This window comes from Natrix helvetica, assembly GCF_964273705.1.
Source record: "Natrix helvetica genome assembly, chromosome: 2".
NCBI classification, from domain to species: Eukaryota; Metazoa; Chordata; class Lepidosauria; order Squamata; family Natricidae; genus Natrix; species Natrix helvetica.
The window spans coordinates 29,841,286-29,867,081 of NC_138552.1; the positions used below are offsets into that span (position 1 = coordinate 29,841,286).

Sequence of the window (25,796 nt, forward strand, 5' to 3'; positions counted from 1 at the left end):
TCTTTATTTTTTTGTTTTTAAAAATGGGGCTTTGATCTCATGGTTGTGGCCACCAAATTGACTTTGTTTTATTTCTCCCTGCAAACAAACCTGGATAAATCAGACATCAATAAAGACAGCTTGGTAAAGGTTTCCAGAATTCCAAAAAGGTGAAGAAAAAATTACTTTTCTCCCCTTTCTATTCTCCCCTCCAGGTTAAAAGCAAGCCCAAAAAGTGACCCCACTGAAACTTTATAGGAAAACTAGCATATCAAAATTCTGAGAAGGAACACCTGTAGGAATCAAGGAAGAAGGGAGCAAGACAAGTGTCTGGGAGTGTATATATTAGAAATAAGCACAGCTCGTTTACTTGCAAAGTACTGTAAAAATAAACATCACTGTAATTTAGAGAAGAAGCGTATGTCCGGAAAGTTCCTGTCCTTTTTTTCCACTCTCTCCCACACAGCTACATCATAAGAAGACTTAAATGCAGTTGAATTGTTGCTCCTCAAACAATAGAACATCTGTTAGCACTTTGTCAGAGAAGAATGCATTTTTGTTTTTGTTTTAGATTTTATTTTAAAGGTTTTATGATATATAATGATTAAGAGGGAAACATAAACTGAAATGCACCAATGAAGACAGGCCAACAAAAAATGGCAACAAATATCCTCCCGCGCCCCCCCAGTTGTTAATTTTGGAACACATGATGTATTAGTTGCTCAGAAAATAGAAAGTGAATGCTGCTATTTAACGTCTCTGTCTTAGTTGTGCAAGCTTCTTACAGTCAGCAAAGACTGATCTTTCCTGGAAAGACTTCTTGGTGCTTCATTCATCCAAAGAACAGACAATACACTAAGAATGGGGAGCTTGCCCAAATGGAAACAAAAAAGCATCCTTTTCAAGGTCATTGTGCCAGTTCATAAGCCAAGAGCTTCTTACCTCTTGGATCAGAAAATCTGGTATTAAACAGAGAAACATCAATTACCGTTGTTGTGAATGGAATAGTACTGACATGAGAGAACACCTACATATTATGATTCCTCATCATCATTAGCCTTCTAATTAGAACATGTTGTCTATGAAGACATTTAACAGAGATCTTAAAAGGTGATAAAATAGCATTAAGATATAATACCATTGGAATTATGTTTTTACATCATAACAGGTGAAGGAAAGGGGCATCTTTCAAATGTACTTTTCAGACATTAGGAATTATGGAAAATAAAATTAGTCCCTAGTCAAACAATCTCACCATAGCACCTGAGATCTTGGAAATTAAATTCTATAAGGTCTTCACTTAACTTCAATTAGTTATATTATATAAAGTACATCATCACATCAAAACAAAAATAGATTTGGGGACAGCAACCACAATAGGCTTCAGCTCAATTTGAATGATGGCTTGTTGAACAAGTCATGATTGGCCGGGTCCCCATGACCTGAGAAGCCATAGAAATGGTTTATAAATAATAATTAAGATTACACAAGCTAAGCCAAAACAAAGCAGGGCTATGGCTAATTATGAGACAGGAAGTCAACCAGAGTTTGGCAGTAGTTTTATGGTGTTTTGAAGGCTATCCAGTAGGGTTCATACTTTGCACTATTAAATATAATTTAAAGAAATAAAAAACTGAACTCAAAGAAATTAGATTGTCATGGTTAATGCTTAGAAGAAAAATTAAATGTGTCTGTTCTGGCCCAGCCTTCCCAAGTAGTGATAAGATACGAGTAAAACAAACCACTTTTTATAACAGTCTTTTATTCACAGGGATAAACAAAAAATCAAACATAATTAGTCCCAATAAACCTGGGTTTATCCAAGAAATCCAAATTGCTTGCTTTATACTAGAAACGAACAGTTGTCTGCGATAACCGGCCACTCCCAAACCCTTCCTACTTATTTCTCAGTTAGGGAGGGGCTGGCTATCATTTGTGTCTTTCTCTTCCTGAGAGCCCGCTTTCCTTTGCTCCCCTCTTTTCCTCTCTCCCATCTGTTCCTCTCCCTCACTCAGCTCAGGCCCTGAAGAGCGGTTCCTCTCCTTTTGGGGGAGGCCCTGACTCTGATGCTGTTTCCTTAATTGCTACTTGCCGATGATAGGTTCCCCCTTGTGTAGACTTGGAATAGATCTCCACAGTGGGATCTAATAGGCATTAGAGCAGGGGTGTCAAACTCAATTTCATTGAGGGCTGCATCAGGGTTATGTTTGACCTGGGGGCCAAAGGGGAATGGCCAGGGGACGTTGCCAGCTCGCGCAGCCTCCCCGAGCTCTGTTTTTGCTGGCAGAGGGTTGCAGGAGGTCATTGCAGGAAAAATCGACCCCGGGGGGGGGGCGTGTGTGGCAGGGGTGTGTTGCTGCCGGTTTTACTACCGGTTCGCAACCTGCCCATGCGCCGGATGCATGCTATGTACTGGTCAGTGTAAATTGTTCTTCGCGCATCACTAAAAAACAAAATGGCATTGGCCCAGCAGCAACGAGGGAACCAGTTCAGGGGTGTGGCAGGCCTGGGTCGCTCTCGGTTCTGCAACCCAGGCCTGAATTCCACTATCAGTTCAGCCAAACTGGCAGCAACTCACCTCTGATGTGCAGCCTCCCCAAGCTCTGTTTTGCTGGGCAGAAGGCTGCAGGAGGATGTCATGGCTGAAAACGAAGCTCAGGAGAGCCCTCCTGAGCTCTGTTTTCACTGGCAGAGGAACCACGTGATAGTCCTTTGCTGTTTTCAGGGCGGCCCCGCAGACCAGATCTAAGAACCCAGCGGGCCAGATCTGGCCTGTGGGCCTTGAGTTTGACATCCCTGCATTACTGAATCATTTTTTACAAAGGAAAACAAAGTATAACTACTCTCCTTGCCTTTTGGAAGCAAGTCAAGGTATAAATTAAAACTTTTGGGGTAGGATGAGAGCAGCTGAAGATGGGGTTACAAAAGGCAGAGTAGGTTCCATTCACGTAGAAGGTTAGGATTTTTATCTCCCTCTGCCTTTGTTTTGTAAAAAAGTAAGCAATTTTGGGATTGAAACAATGTCTGTGGTCAGAGGAGGTTTCAGAGGACATAAAAAGGAGAAAGGTGAGACCTGGATATGGGCTTTGCGTATTCTGTTGCTTTCCTCCATGATAGACAAAAGTCATGGTTCAACAGACTTGACATACAGGAAGGTTATGACCATCCCAATGTTGCTGAACTATAGCTTCCAGGATCCCACCAAAATGGCCATGCTGCTGAGGTTTGTAGGTCAGTTTCAGGTTGTTGTTGTTTTTTACACAGATGATGGAAATACATTTGAATCCTGACCTTGCATAGCAGAATGGATCCAGTTTTGCCTACTTCACAGGTTTGCAGTTGGGATAATGTGCAGAGATGATGGAAATAGATATGCTGTCGTGAGCTTCTTCGGAGAAAGTCAAGGAACAAATGCAAAAAAGAAATAACATAAAGATTGGTATTAAGCTAAATTTGCTTTTAATTCATGGCAAGAACAGCTCATGCCTTACTTTAAGACTTCCTTTGATAGGTCACTATCCCTGAGAACCATATTATTGGAAATAAATGATATTGCCCAACTGTTATTTGTTGAAAAGTATGGAAGACGCAGACAAAAAAAATTTTAAAGGAAAAAAGTAGAAAAGAAAAAGGCAACAAAGAAAATAATAAAAAAGTGGTTTCCAGTCATTGAGCATAAGTTCATATACTAAATTTTCACCTTCTTTTCAGGTTAAGAGCCTTCTCCCCATAGCCTAACTATTCATCATCATTATAGCTATTGTCTATCTACTGCAGGATGAAGGCCACTTCCACATGTTTCCAACCAATTCAGACTCCAACTTTCTTTTGCCAATTGAGTAATTGAACTTTCTTTTGCCTGTAATACTTGCTGTTGTCATCGATCAATTTTGTTTTAGGTCTCTATTGTGGACACTTTTTATCATGTGGGATCCATTCCATGACTGCCTTGGTCCACCTTCCATCAGTTCTTGCTAATGTTCCCAGCCCATTTCCATTCTTTTACTCTCTTGATGATATTGTATACTTTCATTTGTTCTCTAATCCATTTTCAGGTCTTTCTATCTTGTCTTGTAATGCCGAGCATGTATCATTCCTTGGCTCTTTGCGCCACTCCTAGCTTTTGTATCGCTTGTGAATTTCCTTTATTGTATCACCTACCGTTGAGATCCATTGGCCAAGGTATATGTGGTGATCTATATATAATACTTCTCCAGATGAGATAAAATCTTTCTTTGGTGAATTTATTAAACCTAACCTGCCTCTATCCAGAAATCATCATCCTTTCAAACCTTGGTAGGCAAAAAGTCCAATAGGAGTTACCAGAAATATCAAATAAATAGTTTATCTATGGTCAAATAGTTCATCTTTATATTCCTTTGTTTTGCTCTGCAATCCTGACCTCTAAATTATCTATGACATCACATGACTTTTTTTTCTTTCCTCACTCTGGTATCTAAAAGGAATTTTCAAAGCCTACTTTGCAAATCCCATAAAGGGCATCATCCTATTTTTTTTGTCAGAGCTATTCTATGTCCAGATCCTTTTCTTCATTTGTCTTTTGTATTCTAATTTTGGTAATCTCAATCTTGTTATGTTCATGCCTTCAAACCTATAATACCAATGGAAGGTAAACTTTAAAACAAAATGTTTTTCTCATCATCGTTTAAAGGTTTATTCATTGAAATCAGTATCCTTTCTGAGATACTATTTCAGTTCTTGTTTTTTTTTTAAAAAAAAAACCTTTTAAGATAAGAAAAACCAGAGGCCATAAAGATTTCTGTAGTAGAATTTGAAAAACAAGTATATAATCAAATAATATATTTGTTGGAAATGACTGAAACAGAATTAAACCAATATTAGGAATTAAGGCTTGATAAAAGATTGCAAATGGACACTAGAGGGAACTAAAGGACTAGGCAGAAAAGAGTTAAAATGACTAAATAAGATAACTTTTTCTTAACATAAGGTTGTTTTTTTAAAATTTCAATAAATTACTACTATGCTAAAAGCGGGAAAACTACTTCTTCTTATACTATAAAAATATAGCTAGTTCATTCTTACATCACCTTCGTCACTCAAGTCATAAGAATGTTTACTTGGAAGTAAACCCTGAATTTAAATGAATTTGTTTCTGTGAACTTTTCCCTATGAATACTGTATGTCTGTTTCTTGAATCATATTATGCTTTGTTTAGATGAGCCAACCATACCAATGAGCTTTTCCCTTATCACAGTAAGAAAGTTACAGCTTAGGGTAATACTCAATAAAAATCATAAAGCAAAGATCTTAAAAACAATATTTTATTTTCAGAAATTCTTTAGGGATACAGTAGATCGGAGGACACCCAATACATACGTACTTAGCTTGTCTATCATTGTACAACAGTGAAGTTCATATAACAATCCAGTGCCTTGTCTTTTGTTATGACCTTTTCTTAAATTGTGCGTACTTTTACACATATCTATCCACATTTGAAATATGGGAAGGGGGAAATGGATGGCAACCATACTTAACATTTTCTAGCAAAGTCAGCAGATGGTTGATAGAAGGAAGTGGTGGGGATACATAATGGAGATGAACAGAGCACAAATTTCCAGTTTTCTCCTGTGGTTGCATGGGCAACTCTTTGTTTTTAAAACCATGCTAAGCTGAATGAATATGTGATTTAGAGATTCATTATGAAGGCAATTGAGTCAACTTCCCTTTTCAAATCAAACCTTCAACTCCAATGTTAAATTGAATTGGGTGCCTTTGAACGTATCTGCTTCTTTTGTGCATACACAAACACACATTTTACAAACTAAATCAATAATTCAAAGTCAAAAAATCGGGAGGGTATATTATTGAGAACCATTGTTTTAAATTTTGACTCTGTCTTTCTGGAACTGAGCAGCAGCAGTGATTTTATAAATGCAGCTCCTGCAATTCCAAATTACAGAATTTGGCAAACTCTGAATCTGGTGCAATAAATGGGATGGCCACTTGGGTTATGAGATTTATACTTCTGCCTAAGGAATACCCCAGTAGTTTACGTTTACTTGGTAAAATATTTTAACTTTCTTCTCCATTTCTGGATTATTCTGTGATGACAAAAGGAGATTGACACAAATGATTTTGGAGATGCTACTAGTCATGTTGGGAGCACCAAAGTGCTTCTGGGTTGAAATGATTGACCATTGAAGGGGGGATGCCCAGTTGGGGACTCCTTTCATGTCTCCATTAAGTTGCCCATCAAAGTGGTACCCATTTATCTACTCACAGTTGCCTGCTTTCAAACTGCTGGGTCTGCAGGGGCTGAAGCATGTGACGGGAGTTCACCTCATCCTGCGGTAGCAACTGGGTCTTGAATGAGAGCCTACCGATCATTAGTCCAGTGTCCTAACCCTTGGAGTCACCACACTCCCTGGTTTGGAGATATGGTGGCTTTTTAGGTGCTGTGTTATCATGGAAAAGATGTAAAACCTATGCATCCATCATTTTCCAAAACTTTGAGTCTGTCTCCACAGTTCATTCAAAAATTGCTATTGAAAAGTTATTTTAATATTACAAAAAGGGAGCCTTATTAAAGGGTAATCACATTAATCATATTAAGAGAAGCACAATTAAGCTGTCTTAGCTCAGCTCAACAAAGGCATATACGGTGACTAGAAGAAATTGCTTTAAGACTTACAAAAGACTATTTTCAAGTAGATTCTTATTTTCCCATTTCAAAACTTATCCCCAGGATTAAATAACTATTACATAAAATAATATCTATGAATAAAGCATATATAGTATGACTAAATCGTATATATGCATTTTGCAAGAGTGTGAGACATGATAAGAAGATTTCTTGTTTCTGCCCTTTAGATACAGCCAGATTGCTTCCCATAAGTCAGTCTGGTATTGTGTCGGAAATATCACACAGGTAATGCCTTAAAAGCATTCTCCAAACTTCTTTTCTGAACTTCTTGCTCAGGAATCTAAGAACTTATCCATTTTGCTTATTAAGACCAACAGTATAAAGTTTTACCTAGTCAGCAGAACAAGATCCAGTGTTTCAGGTTAATTCAAGCAAATAAAACATTTTTCCCTCTTCTTGAAATTCAGTGCTGCCTACAAGTGCAATTTGTTTTTTCATGAAGATAAACATTCTTTTAAGATCCTCCCATAACAGGCACAGTAGTAATTGTTACCCTATGGACTGCATTAGACAATTACATCTTAAGTTAATAAACAAAAATGCAAGCAGCAATTAAATCTTAAAGTATCTAATTAACCATTTATGTTTCTTTTGTCCAAATTGGGAAGCTATATAGTGGAAAATATTGAAAATTCTAAAAAACATGAAAATTCATTTAAGATTCAGAAGGAACTAATAAGCTCTTGTATTATATTAGCCAGTGACATGACACACCAATATGGTTTGTTCAAGAAACTATGAAAAAAAAATAACCATCTTGTGTATTGAGCAAACTAAAATACTATTAGATTCATTCAAGCATGAGAAAGGCAAGGTATAAACACCTAAATCTCTCTGATTGTACTTCGATCATTTAAGAAATAGACTGGAAAAGAGAGAGATGAAGTCTTCAGGTCTGAGTCCACATCACCGCCTTTTTTTGAGGCAGGGACAAAAAATGTTAAGAGTGTGTGTGTGTGTGTGTGAGAGAGAGAGAGAGAGAACGAGAACAATAATAGGAGTCTTGCAGGAAATGAGTGGGATTGTAGTGATTAGGCCACGACTGGTCAAAAACATGGCTCACTGATTAAGTCATAATGGTTGACTTTATAAAATATGCAAATCCATGATTCCTCTTGAAGTACAGGTAGTACTTGAGATATGACTGAAATAAAACCTGCCCATTACAGTCGCATGTTGCAATGGTAATTGAATGAAAAACTCAATGACTCTTTTTTTCCCAGCTCTCCCAATGTATCATTACATGAGCATACATGCCATAAGTGGAACACGGGGTGGCTCAGGGTTGGGGGAAGCTGTTGAGAGGCCTAGCACAGGACAAGCAGGCCCAGCCCTGCTTGTCCTTGCTCTCCCAAGGCCTCTCCCATCGCCCGAAATGTCTCTTACTCTGTTTCCTGCTCCTTGTGTCCCCACAATTGGGTCTTTTCCAATTTCCACCAGGTCTCCCCCCGGCACTAAGCCTGATTCCCACCCTACTAGACCAAATACCCTTCTCCTCACTTACCTTTGGAAAAACTCTGAGGCCTTCCAGAGGGCTGGACTGAATTGCTTCATTGCAAGGCCGCATGGCGTGATTCTGGAAACAGCTGACATGTTTCCAGTGGCCGAATTGTATTTTGGTATTGCTGCCACTTCCAGAATAGCGCCATGTGGCCAAGCGATGCATTTTGCTGCTTTAATGTGGTTTGCACAGCGCTGCAGAAGGTTTCGACAATTTTCAGAAACTTCTGTATTACTGTGCAGGCCTCATTAAGGCAAGATTACTTAGTTGATTTAGGAAGTCCTATTATTAGAATAACACACTGTACTCCACATAGTTAATTGCAGGTATGCTCGTGTGATCAAAATTGAGAGGTTTGGCAATGAGCATGTATTCATGACAGTGTCCTCGTGGTCATGTGATCACCTTTTACGCCCCTCTGACAAGCAAACTCAACGAGGAAGCCAGATTCACTTAATAACCATGCTACTAATTTAATAACTGCAGTGATTCACTTAACAAATGTGGCAAGAAAGGTTGCAAAATGGCACAAAGCACGCTTAATAACTGTCTTGCCTAACAACGGGAATTTTGTGTTTAATTGCTGTTGTGTGTCAAGGATTTTCTGTAAAGAGGTTTATTGAGCAGAGCTCATTCTGTGTATTCAGCCCAGGTTCTGTGCTGTCCACAACTGGTCAGGATCTCCAGGTATTCCCAGACTTCAACAGAAGGAATAGAAATTTATTACTTATCTTCTCTCTAGGGATGTCTACTGGGTTCACAAATTCTTCTAAACTAACGTTTGTTTTAAATATAGTTTACTCAGCAAGCTATAGCAACATATTTCACCCATCACAGTTGCCCAACCACTAGGCTAATACTAGGATACCTCCAGCGTTTTTGATTTTATTTTAATAACTCTGTTTGGACGATATTAGAAACAAAGATTTTCAGACACTTCTTGGTTTAACTGCAGCTTGCAGAATGAGGCTACAGGTGTAAATCTCTCACATGCTATGATACGATCATCTGAACCCGTTATTTCCCAACCTCAACTTAAACAAATAAAATGAAAAAGCACCAAGGTGATAATGGCTCAGCTTAGCAGTGTTCTGCCTTGATTTTCTTCTTTGTTAAACAAGTTTCAGAACCTACGTGGAAATCCAGATGCTCCATAGACCATTATAGACATTCGGCTCATTCACAGTCTTACATGCGTAAGCTTCTTGTTCTTTGAAACGGCTGGAAAGGCCTTTTAAATGCCCACATCAACAGTGGTTTCTGTTTATTTTTTTCTGGAAAAAGAACTGCTTCACTTTCAGGAGTAGGAAAACGTTCTTTATATACATCAGGATAAGATTTCTGAAACTGAAAAGGAATAACCTGGGTCAAGGAACTTGCTTTAGTTTGTTCACTAAAAGCAAACCATGTAGAATCCTTACCTCTCACTGTAAAAAAGAAATATGTGACATATATTTTGTCAAACCCTATGGCACAATCCATAGTACTTAAGTTATTTATTTGTATCCCACCTGTATTATTTTTATAAATAATTCAAGACAGCAAGCATATCTAATACACTATCCTCCTCTTATTTTCTCTGCAACAACCCTGCTGTTTTTGTTATCTCCATAACCCAAATATACACACACAATCGAGGTGAATTCCTACCAGTTCGGCCGAGTAGGTAGCAACTCAGCCGGCCACGCCACCGAACTGGTTCTATCTTGTTTTTTGCTTCTGTGCTTCTTTTACTACTGCGCTTGCGCACATATCACACATCAAGCGCATGCGTGCCCAAAGCACGCACATGTCCAAAGTGCATCCCTGAGCGAACTGGCAGTAACAGAAGCTGGAAACCCCCCCCCCCCCCGACACACACGTATATATCCATTTTGTTTTGAAACAGAAATACTGGGATTATCTCATTATTGTAAATTCAACCAAAATGATTAAGCCATGAATGAGACTATATTATTTAAACTAAAGACTAAAGCTGGCATAATAATTTTAGCAAACAAATTCATATTTATAGGCTCCTGCCTCACACTTAAGAATGTGTTTGTAAGTCTCCCAGAGTTGCTTGTCAGCAAGATGAGCAGAATATAAATTTAATAAATAAAATAACAAACAGAATATATTTTATTCTGTACAATCTTTTATAAGCTACGAGAACCTGCAATAAGACTTAATATTTACAAATTGTAGACATTCTAGGAAAAAACATTTCTATTTAAATATGAAGGAAAATCCTAAGAACCACCAATTTTAAAAGAAGATTTCCCTTACTGATGCATCTGTCTTGCTGTTGATATTGTTGAAAACTAAAATAAATATTGGGCAATTTCTGATCCCACTTAAGACACGGCAAACCTGAACAGCTGTCAAGGTTTTGTTATGCATTAAATGGGAGAAATGTTTTAATGCCTTTGTGGCATGTTATGTACCTGTAGAGAGGAATTCTAAAATTCTATAAAGGCCGGATATCAGTTCTTTCTTCATCGGGTCAGGATTTAAATTTATTAAATTTAAATTTATTAAATCCTCCTCTGTTGCTTTGGCAATGTTTGTGATTTATTTATATTTCATGTATCTAGATCACCCAGCTCCCTCAAGGTTTTTAAGCACTTGCCACAATAAAAATATTTACATACGGCATAAATGCATTGCCCTAGCTACAGAATATAGCACTTGTAGTGTCAGCACTATAGATGTTTCCAAAAGAATTCTGTGAAAAAAGCTGATGAACTGTAGGAGCAGAATTAAGATTTATTGAACATATGTTTAAAAAGATCCTAGGATCTCTTATAGGAGTAAACATCAGCAAAACTCTAAACAGAGCTATAGCCCATCTCTGAGGAACTCACAAGCATCTTGCCTTATCAGTCACTTAAGAGTCTGTAGAGAAGACCTTTATATGTGTGGAGCCTTTAACGTGACCCAGAATCCTATCAAGATTCTTATTTGTGAAAGCTTCCAAAACATTATCTGAAATTTCAAGGTACACCCAATGAATTGCTATAATGGCTTCCTGGAGCAACTAAAAAGGCTAAATGGAAACAGAAAAAGAATGTATGGTTGGTGAGAGAGAACGATTTTGAAATTCAATTCAGAGTAGTGTTACTGGTCAACAGAGAATTTGTGGTTTTAGCCATTTCCCCTTGAGGTTGCTCTTCTATTGAAAGAGCAATTTCATTTCTGAGAATGCTTAATGAGCTCAGCTATCATTGGATTAAGGTGCGAGATAATGACAAGATGATGTATTTGCACAATTATGGTTGGTGTGTCAACTTCAACCATTTGCCAGCTGGTCAGATTTAGTAGCGATGACCCATACCTTGGTCATATTCAGTCTTGAATGCGTCAACATATTTGCTTGTTTATATTTGCATATTTAAAAAAATGGCTCAGAATGTACACCTTGCCTTTTCTCTAGAAGCTAATGGCAAAGGAGATAATGAATTATATTTGGCATCCACCATCTCTTCCTTTGGAGGAGACTCAAAACACATCTGTTTCATTCATTCTTATTCTTTGTTTGCATTGGTTTCATGTCTTGAATTGTATTAGTATATTTAGCACTTTATTGACTCTACCCTGCTCTAACAGCTTATGACCACCATTGAGCCCAAAATTTCTGTTGCTAAAGTGAGACATTTGCTAAGTGAGTTTTATCTCACTTTATGACCTTTCTTGCCACAGTTGTTAAGTGTGACGTTAGTAATGTGGTTGTTAAGTGAACCTGGCTTCCCCGTTGATTTTGCTTTTCAGAAGGGTGCAAAAGGTGATCACATTGACCCCGGGACACCGCAACTGTTATAAATATGAGTCAGTTGCCAAGTGTCACGAGACCATAGGGATACTAACGGTCGTAAGTGTGAAAAACAGTCATATGCCACTTTTTTCAATGCTGTTGTAACTTCAAATGGCCACTAAATGAACTGTTGTAAATTGAGGACTACTTGTAGACTGCCAGTATGCTTGAGGACCCGAAGGATGGATCAACTTATGTGGTGGTTCCATTATTCTTCACATACCTCTATTATTTTCTTTTCTGGTTTGGTTCAGCTTTTATAGTGTGTAATTTTTTTTTTCATAATTATTATTTTGGATATGCTTGCCACAATTAATGGTTAGGTAATTATTATTTTGTATTGTTACATTTATTGTTTAAATTATTGTTATATGCTGCCCAAACACACTTTCCATGAAATGGGAACCATATACATTTGATAAATAAAAATAACGAATAAATATAAATCAAAGAACCTAATACGAATCCATTTTCCAACTTATTTGTAAAAAGGCAATCATTTAAATCAGTGTTTCTCAAACTTGGCGACTTTAAGTCCTGTGGACTTCAACTCCCAGAATTCCCCAGCCAGCTACCTGGGGGATTCTGGGAGTTGAAGTCCACAGGACTTAAAGTCGCCAAGTTTGAGAAACACTGATTTAAATGTTTCAGCAAAAATGAATAGAAAACTGAAGAAAAAAAATTCAACAATTTCATTTACCCGTTTCAACCTTTTCTTCTTCTCTTTGATGGACATTTCCATATTCATTGTGATTTCTTCCAACAAATTTGCCAGTGGCCCTTGACGACAATTTGTTTTGGGGTGTTCAAACTCATCAGTGCTGATTTGATGACAAAATGATGGCAACGGCAAAATAGCATCTATATCTGATTCTGGATATTTTATCTGAATTTTGCACACACAGAGACAAAAAAATAAATAAATCGCAAGACGACATTTAGAATTTGTTTCTGCTTATCTCTATGATTAATAAACATTATGAGTTGAAGGCAGGTGAAGTAAACTATCACCACTTGAAGTAAAAATGACCACTGAAAGGCTTTGAATGGTAAGCCTTTGTTTTGAAATTCATCGCTATGAGAGACATATTGCATTTGACCGAAAGAGAGGGTGGAATTTTATATTTTAATTGTGATAAGTTATCTTCATTTAGTTATGAAAAGTATTTTTTTAGAAAAAGGAAGGAAGGATGGATCACAAAATACTTGTAGAGACATTGTAACCTGGCAAGGGGCTTATAACTATTAATGATCAGATCATGTTTTCTAACTGACTGTCTTCTAGTTAACCTGTAATGTACCTCCTACATACATACCTGCATAATAAATTAATTAAATGTATATATGTAGTCGCCAATCTTAAAACATCAAGATGGCTTACAACCAATAAAACAGTATAAAATCACATTCAACAGTATAAAACCAACATCAATATCCATCATGCTATTCTCTTTCAAGATAATGTTATGAATAGCACAACAGCAAACCAAACACATGCATGAGTTAATAAAAAAATAAAAGGATACAGAACTAAAACAAGTTTACACCAATTCACCATTCACTATGTCTTATCACACTTTTCTATTCTTGCTTCCTTCACATTCAACTCATACACCAATTTCTGTTCTTTGAACTTCTTGCCTTTCTTTTTTCCTTGGATCTCATCCACTTCATCTATCCAGGACTTTGTTAATCTTTCTCGTGCTCTCGGTTCATTCATTCCTCCTTCATGCATTTCACTTTTGCCTTCAGTCCAGACTCATTCTTGATTCTATGTTTTCTTATTTCCCATGCATCCTTAAGTACCGGATTCTGACTGCATTCGACTTTTAGGGTGTGCCCTGTTCTCACTTTCATATACCAAAGTGGGCAGTAGCACTCTTATAAACGTGCATTTTGCTTCTTTTGACATATATTCATTTTGCATGACAAAACAGGTACCATTTGCTATTTTTCCAATAGCACCAGTGATAGGATTCAATTTTTCCCCTTAGCAGTTCTGTGGGTGTGGCTTGGTGGGCGTGGCAGGGGAAGGATACTGTAAAATCTCCATTCCCACCCCATTCCAGGAAAAGGATACTGCAAAATCTCCATTTCCTCCCGATCAGCTGGGGCTTGGGAAGCAGAGAATAGATGGGGGCAGGGCCAGTCAGAGGTGGTTTTTCCCGGTTCTCCAAACTACTCAAAGTTTCCGCTACCGGTTCTCCAGAACTGGTGAGAACCTGCTGAATGCCACCTCTGAACAGCACTTCCCAGTTTTTGATTACGGTCACCTCTTGTGTTTAATTAGAATTCTGAGAAACATCTTCGTAGCCTTATTTAATAAGCTCATTACCCTGATGTTCTTGCATTCATCTTTACAACTTTTTTTTTCTTGGACACTAATCATTTATAGTGCAATCTTAATTGCACTCTTGAACTTCTCTAATAGCTCTATAACAAATCTCTAAAATATTCTTCCCAGTATTCCCTCATTCCATGTTATGAGAGAGAAGTCATGGCCAGGGGACCTTTGCCCAGCTCAGCTGTAATTAAGTGTGTCAGTCATGACTGTACCTGGACTATGAAATCCTTGTGATAACAACCCATGCCCTGATCCTTGCACAATTAAACTACTTCAATGCGTTTTATGTGGTTGCTTTTGAAGATAAGCCATGAGCTGCAATTAATGCAAAATACAGTGACCAGTTGGTTAGCAAGAAAAACTTGTTCTGGTGGAATTGCTCTTATCTTCAGATCACTGCAGTGTTGCTTCCAGATACAAATGCTAACAATTACATATAAAAACCTATGTGGTGTGGGGTAGGATTTATCAGGAAATGCACCCAGTTCAAATATTTAGAGGAGGCCTTTGAACGTTTCCCCCTATGTGAGATGTATGTATATAGGCACCATCAGGGCTTCTTAGTGATAGCCTCACACTTTGGAATACACTCCCATGAGTGGTATGTATTGAAGGAGTATATGAATCAAACTAATATTGGCTATTTGCTTTTATTATGAGTTGCTTATGCTGCTATATAATTGTTACTGATTAAACCAATATTTGCTGTTTGTTTCTGATATGATATACTGCTAGAAATCATTTGTTATGAATTGAGCTTTGTTATTGACTCCTGCTTACATTGTATACTGTCAGAAATTAGTTGTTAGGAACTAATTCTACTTTAGTAAATTGTAATCTTAATACTGGTTGGCATCAGTGCAAAATTTGTTATCTCACTTCTGGTTCTCGCTTCTATTCTTGGTTTCAAAGCTAGGCACATCCTTGAAAATATAGAAGAAACTGTTACCTAGGAATATCAGGCCCCATAGATAAAGGAACCAGAGTAGGGAGTTTTCCTGATAAATTCTGAATCCTGAAAACATTTTGCCGAATAAAATGGTGTGGGGGGAGAGGCGGGGGGATAGACCGCTCCTACACAAGGCTGTAAGAATGCTCCATAAATAAGGTGGGCAGAGACAGGGGACTGAACAAAGAACACTTTAAAGACAATTTTAGTAATGAACCTTTGTTTCTGATTGAGTAAACTCTGTTTCTATCGCCATAAAATGTATATAATACTCTGAGCCACTCTCACAAGGGTGTGACTATTCCTTACATGAATTTTGTCTGTATGTTTTGGATATAGTATTTACCTAGTCTTTTTACTTTGGCCATAAATAAAAAGCTGTTATTTCTTGCAAGCCTCATCTTGAATCTCACTCTTTGGCATCTCAGTGGCTTGGGGAAACCTCTGGGACCTTACAATATGATTCTGATCTTCTGTCATTCAGAATCATCAAATTGTTTTGTTTCAACAGTATTTGGTCAATAAAATAATTGTGGGCGATCTATGGGTTAATTGTTGAAATTCTATTCACTTAGCCTGAGGCTTTTTGTTTAGATCACCTATTTATAAATCGTACATTTCCATTGAAATTGCTGTGAGTTTTCTCTGGCTTTTTTACTATTAACTGCTTCATGCCCTCTTGAGACTACTACATTCTTTGCAACTTTTTTTTTCAACGTACATTTTATGCTCTTTCTTTCTCTCTATTGCTCAGAAATCATTGTCTTGAAAGTGTGTGCTTTCTTAACCCCTGGCTTCCTTCACTTCACTATTGCACTTCATATTTCATGATAACATATATCCAATTAGCACAACTCCACACAACTCTCTGGTAATTTGAACATGCTTGTTTTTACTCTCTTCTTAACAGTGTCACATTCTGTTTTCTTAGATCCATTTCCCATTTCATCCCTTGAGATATTAATCTATCTCCTAATATGTTTTCATATAGGACTCATAAGTTTTCTTCTTGAAGTTGATGTAACTCCACTTTTGCTTCTTGTTTCCTTTTCTGCCATGTCCATCCTCTCCCCAATCCACCCTTAATTCTAGCAAAAAAAATGGACTGTTTCAAATTTAGAAAATTATCACCACTGAATCTTTTACTAATCATCTCAATCTTTTGTTTGTTTTACTCTTAGAACTATATTCATTTCTTAACCATGTGCATCTATGAATAAGTTATTGCTTACACTGCATACCTGAAACGAAATTGTTTCCTTTAAACAGATACTCATCAAACTGTCACCTTCCTCTTCTTGAATTTCCGAATGCCTTTTGTACTCACCCAAATGTTTATGCCAACTAAGACAATTATTCAATCATAGTCATTCAGAACATTGCATAATTTACTCAGAACTCATATCTAGTTCTTCCATTATCATCATTCACTGTAATATAACACGAAACTATTAACGTCCCCTGATTTCCTACCTCCAAACTCACACACAACCACCTAATTTACATGCATTCATATAATGTGCTGTCAACTAAAGGAGGGATAATAGCAATTCTACAAAGAAAACTTTAATCTGCTTATTTAGGTGGGTTTTCAAAATGTACTAAAAATGTTATATACAGGAGAATAAAATTCAACCCCATAAGGCTCACCTGGACTCTTTGGAGATGAGCTATATGTTCCTCAACTGCAGTTTTTAAGGCTGAAGGAACATTTAAGATCTCATGATAATTGTCCATCATGAATGATACCAATTTAGCTGCTAAGAGTTCATCCAAGTCTACTTCATCCTTGGAGCAAAGAATGCAGTGAGAAAAGGTTTGAACCATCTGAAACAGAGAAGGGGAAATCAATGAGAATCAGGTCTCACAATATATACTGAATGTGTTATTTATTATCCCATAAATGATGGAAGTTGTTACTACATCTTGTACTGCAGGACATGCATTGAGCCAGAGGCTATGTGACTTTAAGATTCCTCCAAACCCAACGATTTTAAGTATTTATAAACTGATCCGATACTGATACTGGAGGCCTGCTAGCACACTGATTAATATCAATTCTTGAGCCCACTTATTCACATACCCATTAAGACAGGGCTATAAATCTGAAAAACCCAGTCACGTCACGGAGCAAGCAGTGTAAAAAAAAATACAAGGACTGTGGTGAGAAATAGGTGGGAAGAGCCAACTTTAGCAAGGAAATTCAGCCTGGGGATTTGACTTAAGAGTTATACTGGCAGAAGGAGACAAGAGAAAATTGCAAACCACACCCTGCATTGTACAGTTTACTACTATTTCTAGAACAAGTCATTAAGTAGAGTCTCCCCCAGAGCAATTCTAAAGTGATTTCATAATGTATTTGTATTTCCGGTAGACACACACCATTGCTCTTGTTCCAAGTGTATCTGAAAGAGGTGGAAGATCTTTATTTGACTGGATCTTAGCCATCAGCATCATCAACAACTGTAGCTTTCGCCGATTTGCTGGTGGCAGAAGAAGACAAGAAATCTGCAATGCTTCAGTAGCTAGCTTCTTTTCCTGCAAGATTCCTGGATCAAAACATGATTTTAAAAGGTGTTCTTAAGTATTATTTTTAAAAATATTCAACGTTGAGTCTCTCTTAAAATGAGAATTTTATCATTCACTTTGTTTTTTGGCATTCAAAATACAAGCTGTAAGGAAAAGGAAAAGTATGTCGGCACCCAACATTAAAAGATTCAAGCTAAGCTGTTTTCATCACCCAAAAGCATTTGAGGCCTGCCTACTGATCTTTTCTTGGCAATGTTTTTTATGATGCTTACAAAGTAATATTTGTAAATAATATAACCATAATACAAAATAATATTGTAAATAAATTAAGATTATACTTTCTGACAACCTGAAGAGGAAGAGAATCTAAGCCATTTTGTCCTCAACTTTTTATGCTAATTAAGAATTATTTCCAGGACTCTGAGATAGGGCATTGGTACTTACGTGATATGCCTCTTCTAATAAGGTGGAGATAGCATCCATGAATGGGTTAACACGGTCCGTACTCTGATTGGACTGAGTATGATTATTAATTAATTACCAGCCTATATAACCCGCCTTGTGAGTGTCACCACACAGCTTTCTGGCGAAGTAAAGAATCAGACTCAACATGTTATCCAACCATAATTTACTGGTACTCAACTCAATACACTAACCATAAAAATTCAAACTCTCCCAACCATTGATCAGAATAATATTTTTACCACAATAACCAGAAGGTACTCCTACACAGGTGGGCTGGATGCTATCTCAACCTTATTAGAAGAGGCGTATCAGGTAAGTACCAACGCCCTTTCTCAATAAGGATGGAGGTAGCATCCATGAATGGGACATATCAAAGCCTGGCTAATTCAAGGATGGGCTGTAGACTGTTCTGCACTGAAAACTTGAGAACCTATAGCCTGTAAAACCCTGCGCCCGAACGCAGCATCTGCTAATGCGAAATTGTCTAGTTTATAATTTCTAATGAATGGCGAAGATGACGCCCATGCCGCAGCTCTACATATTTCATCAAGAGACGCCTAAGTGGCCTAGTCTAGCCTAGGTGGTGGTAACTATACTCCTAGTACAGTGGGCGGTAACCCCGTTCGGCACCAACTCCTGGCGTGCCTCATAGGCAGCTGCAATGCAGTTACGTACCCAACATCCTATGGTAGCCACTGACACATTCTGACCCAATGATTTCTCCAAAAAGGACACAAACAGTGCCTTTGAGTGCCGTAGGCTCGCAGTGCACTGAATGTAAATTTCGAGAACCATACGGACATCTAATGTATGCCACTGTCGTTCTATGTGATGAATCAGGGAGGGGCAGAAGTTGGGAAGGACGACCTCCTGAGCCCTATGAAACCAGGACCCCACCTTTGGCATAAACGAGGGGTCCAGCCTCAGCACCATCTGGTCAGGATAAAATTTGCACAGCCCCCCCCCCCCCCTCACTGAAAGGATGTATAATTCCGATATTCTCCTAGTGGATGTTATCGCTACCAGGAATGCAACCTTCCAGGTAAGTATTCGCATGGGAACCTCCCGCAGAGATTCAAAGGAAGGCCTGGTAAGTGCCTCCAATACTTTCGTGAGGTCCTAGGAAGGATAACGATGTACTGCCGGAGGTCGCAGATTTGAAGCCCCTTTCGGGAACCTCCGTACCAATGAGTGATGTGAAAGCGTCTCCCCCCCCCCCAGGTGAGTATTGTGCTAAGAGCTGCCACCTGTCTCTTGATCGTATTAGGTGACAACCCTTTTTCGAGACCATCCTGGAGAAATTCTAGGGCCTGAGAGACAGAAGATTCAAGCGGGATGATGCGTTTGGATTGACACCAAATGCAATAAGTCTTCCAGGTGGCATTATAAATGCACACAGTCGATGGTCTCCTAGATGTCTGGATGGTACTTATGATTCTAGAAGAGATTTCACCCCTCTGGAGAGCTTGCCATTCAATTGCCAGGCGGTCAGTTGAAGCCACTGCGGCTCCGGGGGTTCTATTGATCCCTGGCGAAGCGCGACCTTGTCCGCTGGAATTCTCCAATGTCTCTCCGCTGACAGTGCCTGAAGGTCGGCGAACCATGGTCTCCACGGCCAGTAGGGTGCCAGAAGGATGAGCTCCGCTCCTACACTTATAATCTTGCGGATCACCCTGGGCAGTAGAGGTACTGGGGGGAAGGCATACAGAAGACCCCTGAGCCAGCGGCAGTGGAGGGCATCCACGCCCTCCACTCCCGGTGCGTGGAACCTCGAAAAGAATCTGGGGAGTTAGGCGTTGTGCTGGGAGGCAAACAGGTCTACCATCGGGTCCCCGAACCGTTGTACAATCTCCTGAAAGAGAGAAAGGTGTAATTGCCATTCTGCCTGATCAATCCTAGACCTGCTGAGCCAATCAGCTCACACATTAGCCTCCCCCAAGATGTGTTCCGCCCCGATGGAGAGCAGATGGTCTTCCGCCCAAGAGCCCAATGTATTAGCCTCTAGCATCAGATCCCTAGATCTAGTGCCCCCTTGCCTGTTAACATGGGCCTTGGCAGTTGTGTTATCCGTGAGGATCAACACATGCTGACCTTCAATGAGGTGTTGGAAACGCAATAAGGCCAATCTGATAGCCTGCAGTTCTAATCAGTTTATACTCATCTCTGCCTCCTCCTGGCACCACTGATCCTGTGCCATGTGAGGCCCCATGTGTGCACCCCAGCCATAAAGGCTGGCGTCCATGGTGATAGTGACCCTGTGGACGACTCTGAAATGACAACCCCTCTCTATGGCCCCTGATTCCCACCAATGGAGGTTTGAGGTAGTTGCGGTTACCGCCTCCCCAAAAGGGCTGGTGAGACTGATTGCCCCTCTGTTGCTGGTACGACTGCTGCCGGGATTGCTGGCCGTAGCCAGTTTGGGAGTGGAAACCCGAGGAGGAATCTGGATACTTAAATGACCCCCCCATACTCCTGGGCCTGAAAGGGCTGCCTTCTAGGATGTGTTGGGCGAGTAAATCCCTTCTTGGGGTTTGAGGGAAGAACCTTATGCTTGTCTTTGCCCTCGATAAGCAATGGAGTAAGTGCATCCCCCCAAAGCCCCCCCCTTTATAAGGCTCTGAGGCCAGCTTCCATTTATGTTTTAGATCAGTTTGCCACTGCCGTAGCCATAAAAGTCTGTGGAAAGCCACCACAGAGGCCATGGTGGAAAATTTGGTGGCACTCAGTGTGGTGTCTGAAGTAAATTGCACCGCGGCAATAATTTTATTCACGTCCCGATGGGCCCTAGAGTCTCCTGCAGGAATACGCTCTTGTAATTGTTGCAGCCAAAAAAGGCTAGATCTTGAGAAGAACAAGGCCGCCGAAGCGGCCCGCACCACCCAGGCGGCTGCCTGATGACCCCGCTGTAGGACTTGTTCAGCCCGTCGATTCTCAGGCTTAAGGATGTCTTCCTGGGATCCTGGCATGGTTGTGGCGGTGTTTAAGGCTACAATTGGGGGATCAACCGTTGGCCATAGAAGCGTCTTGTCCAGCTGTTCATCGACATTGTAGAATCGCTTATCATTCGCAGAGGGACTGGGTCCGGACGTCGGGGATGACCACTGTCTCTGCACTGCGTCCACGAAAAGTTGAGGAGCTGGTATGACATCGGCTTCCAACTTGTGCTCCTTAAATAGAGCACTGGCTGTGCCTGGCTACGGTGGAGGGGCCGTGGAGACCTCTGTCGGGGTTTCCAAGGCAGAAGTAGCCTTGGCCTTGCTCAGTAGCGGTTTGAACAGCGTGGGAGGAAATAGTCCGGTGCAGATAGGCTTATCCGGGGTAGCCCCATCCTCCTCTGAGAGGTCAGCGTCCCTGATCTCCTCCTCCTCAGATGTTGGTGATGGGCTACACTGTGGTTCCAATGGGGAGAGGTGGTCAACCCCTTCCTGTGAAACAAGGGGGGGGGCAGGGCGGGGCACAGTGGCCTTGGAGGCTGGGCCTTCTGTTGGAGCTCTGCCGCAATCCCGTCAGATGGCTTCTGCCAAAAAATCTTGAATACTCAATGAGGGTGGCACCATGACCATTGGGGGCAAATTTGGCCAGGTTGACAACTGTCCCTCTTGCTGAAGCCCAGCCGCTGTTGGGGTGAAGGTGGCCTCGGGGGCTCTACTCAGTGTTCACGGCCCCACATCGCGCCAAAGGCCGGACGTGTTGATGGGGAGCATTGGGCTGAAAGGCCCCTGGTCCAGCTGTAATGGTGGCAGCTGGTTGGGCCAGGAGGGTAGTTCCTCCCCTTTTTCAGGGTGCTTCAGTGAATGCCCATTTATCTTTGTGTTTATTTTTGTCCCTGGATTTGGAGTCTTTCTTGGCCTTCGAGCCCTTGTGTGAAGAGGGGGAGGAGGCCTTATCCTTGGCCTTTCCCCCTGAGGCAGCCTGTGGAAGAGTAGTCTCTACTAGGGGCAAGATGCCCGACCTGCCAAGAGTAGTCCCTAAGCGGGCTCAGCCATGCTTTTGTGGGCAGTAGTAGGAGCCTCTGTGAAGCTGCTGTCTGCCATTCTCTCCCAGTTGCCGGAGTTTCGAGGCAAAATGGCGCCTGTCAAAGCAGCTCCGCCCACTTCAAAATGGCGGCCGCACTCTATTCGTGCCTTTTTAAACCGCCTCAGGCTCGCAATACCGTGGCCTTCAGGAGAAACAACTCCCCACCATTGTCCAAGCTTCCTGCATGGTTCTGTCGCCCGTGGCAATGCTCCGCGCCGAGAAGGGACCAACCAAGCCGGCGCCTGTGCTAGGAGCAGTCCCCAACCGTCTCTAGACAGAGCGCTTTGTCAAAAATGACAGGCGGTGCGATCGGCTCATCCTCGTTAAGCCTTGCAGCCAAAGCCATGGAATAGGCTTCTCTCAGCAATGCGAGGTGCCTCACTTGCTGACACAGCCCCCCAAGGTATGAGGATTGTCCTGGCAGAGGCAGAGATCGGGCCTGTGGGGCAATGCCCAGCGCCACTGACAGGTAGGCTCGTACTACCAATTAGTCTCCAAAACTCACAGAAGTTGATTTCAGTAGCTGTAAAGGGATTCAGCATGGGATGAAGTAAGGAGTGGATAACACAACCGCCCCAGAGTGGACTGAGTCGGAAAGCTGGGTGGGGACACTCACAAGGTGGGTTATATAGGCTGGTAATTAATTAATAATCAGACTCAGTCCAATCAGAGCACGGACCATGTTAACCCATTCATGGACACTATCTCCATCCTTATTGAGAATATCCTGTTCCCACAGTCATTCAGAATAAGTGAGGGGGTTGGACACTCATGCTCACTGGTATGGAAATAAAAGGAGAGTTCAAGCATAGTTGAATTTGATCATATTTTGTCCTTGCTCGTTATCATCTCCAGACTCATCTGGAAATTCTTCATGCAAACCTTTAAAGCAGCTATAAATTTGAGTTTCTTTTATATTCATGAAACCATAACACAGGAAAAGATTTATATAAAATATTTTGAGTTTAGAAGTGCTATTTTGCATATTCTCAGCTGAAATTTTTTTCATCATTTTGAGCAGACCTATCCCAGAAAACAGCAGTGAAATGGGCTGTTCCAACTTCAAGTTCGGTAATTTCAAGTGTTGCAAATTTTACAGAACAGGAGTGTTCATTCAGCAAATTTTCTTTTGAGGTTAAACTCCATACAAGGTTTCATTACAAGGAAACTCAAGTCAAGTAGTTCTGAGAGTAGCTAGCAAGGTGGATGGTTATGTTCCAATTTTAAAACGTTATCTACAGTATTTTATGCTTATTCCTAGATTATCCTACTTATTTAAGTTTTCTATATAAAATGGCCATGCTGCTGAAAAATAATGGAATACATATCTTTCCTATGGCATGAAATTTACAGATCTGATTCATTCCTATACTAAATCATGATTTGATTAATCCTTGTTCTCTGAATAAACCAGTGTAAGGATTCACCAATAAAAAAAACTTCAAAATAAAACAAACCATATTATAGCTTATCATCAAAACAATAGCCTAAAAAGGCATGTTAATACTCCAGAGGTCCCTCCAACACCCAGTGTGATGTCTAAGGAACTAAAGGCTTCTCTTGCATTGGCAAATGTCGTTTAGGAGACCCTCATTAGATGAACATTGAACAGCAATGGTGCACTTGGCAGGGTTGCGAGAAGAAAGCCACAACTCTTCAGAAAGAACATTGCTGCCTGCCTAGATTTTGTGAAACACCACATGGATAAGTTAGAAAGCTAGTGGAAGTTTTTGTAGATGAATGACACCAAACTAGAACTTTTTGGCTTGAAAGAAAAGCATTGTTTGGCAAAACGTAAACTTTTTGTATTCCAGCATAAGATGTCTGCGAAACTCAGGGGTGGCAGTATCAGCTTTGTTCCTGCTAGGCTGCCTCTGGACCAGGATAGCTTGCCATCATAGAGGAAAATATGTATTCTGAATTTTAGTAGCAAATTTTGCAAGAAAATGTGAGGGTATCTCCCCATCAACTGACTATCAAGAAAAAATGGGTCCCAAGCAAGACAATGACCCCAAATACATAGATCATATGATCAAAAAAATGGTTAAAGCAGAAGAAAGTTATTTGTTCTCGAGGGCATTTCATGGAAGCAAGACTATCAACATTCCTGAGTTGAAGCTGTCAGAATGGAGGAAGGGGCTAAAATTCCTCCAAGCAGGATTGATCAACTATTAGAAATGTTTAGTTTCAGTTATTTTTGCCCAACGGGCGTAATATCAGTGACTGAAAGCAAAGGTTCACATACTTGCCACACAGAAGTTACTAACTTTGGATCATTACTTCAATAAATCATTGAATAAGAAGTATACTTTTGACTCAAAAGTTGAATTGGATTCTCTTTATTGAATTTTACGACTTGTGTAGATGGTGTTTTAGATGTAGATGTAGATGGTGTTTTAGATCGTATTTATGTGGAAATATTGAAATAGATGTAGATCAGTGGTTCCCAAAGTGGGTAGTACCACCCCCTGGGGGGCGGTGAGATGGCTTAGGGGGGCGGTAGAGGGCAGTAAGAGGCAAGGGGGGCGGCAAAGGAGTGCTGGAGGTGGCCTCCTCTAGTGAGCCATTCAGAACCAGTTTGCTCACTCACCCCCACCCATCCAGAAGCTGCTTGATCACTCGCTCCCCCCACCCATCTGCATTATGCTAGCCCTGCCCATACACTGATTGGCTGGCTCACCAATTGCCCCGCCCGCCTCTAAGAGCCCTATCTAAACCCAGTTATCTTTTTTTCTGCTTGGCTTTCTATAGATCAGGCTCTTAGAGGTGGGTGGGATGATTGGCGAGCCAGCCAATCAGTGAACGCAGGGCTAGCATAGTGCAGACAGGCGAGGGGAGCGAGTGATCAAAGGGAGACCATTTCGCCTCCCTTTGCTCCCACTTTGTCCTGATGAAGTCGCTGCAGCTGCGGGTGCGGACGGACAGACGGAGGTAGCCAGAGCAGCGGGGAAGCCCGGGGGGGCGGGCGAGCGAGCGAGCTGCCTGATCCTCCATTGCTTGCCCACTCGCCCGCCCGGGCCGCTCTGGCTACCTCCGTCCGTCCGTGTCCGGCAGCTGCAGCCACCTCATTAAGACAAAGTGGGAGGCGAAGGGGCCTCGGTGCTCTGCCTGATCCTCCTTCGCTCACTCACTGCATAGGGTGCCTCGGCAGAAGCCCTTTGCTGGCGGCCAGACCTCCCCTCCCCGGGGCAACGGCCCTTCCATGCTCACCGTCCCAGTAGCGCTGCGGCTGCCCGGCCTGCGAAGAGGGGAAGGGAGTAAGAGTGAAGGGTGGGGGAGAGCAGCAGAAGGGGTGGGGGCTCTGCATTCCCCCCCACCGGAGCCTTCCCAGAGGAGGTGGAGCTGGGGAATGTGGGGCGGGGGGGCCCTTTCTGGGATAGGACTAGATGAGGGGGGTTCCAACCGGCCCTTCTGACTCTGGAGACCAGAAGCAAGCGAACACACACACACACACACAGCAAAAGTGTCTGGTTTTGAATATAATCCTCCCTAGTGCTTGGGGAAAAAATAAGAGGAACATTTGGATATACATTT

At 41.0% G+C, this 25,796-nt stretch overlaps 1 protein-coding gene across 1 annotated transcript in view; it reads right to left on the reverse strand.

Moving 5' to 3' along the window:
* Positions 1-5,266: 5,266 nt before the first annotated feature.
* DEPDC1B (DEP domain containing 1B) overlaps positions 5,267-25,796 on the reverse strand; it is a 42,019-nt gene continuing 21,489 nt past the window's right edge. Inside the window, exons 8-11 of the mRNA XM_081943204.1 lie at positions 17,634-17,800; positions 16,902-17,078; positions 12,659-12,844; positions 5,267-9,512 (exon numbers count right to left, since the gene is read on the reverse strand). Coding sequence (XP_081799330.1) covers positions 9,354-9,512; positions 12,659-12,844; positions 16,902-17,078; positions 17,634-17,800 — 689 coding nt within the window. The 3' untranslated portion in view covers positions 5,267-9,353. The remainder of the gene's footprint in view (positions 9,513-12,658; positions 12,845-16,901; positions 17,079-17,633; positions 17,801-25,796) is intronic.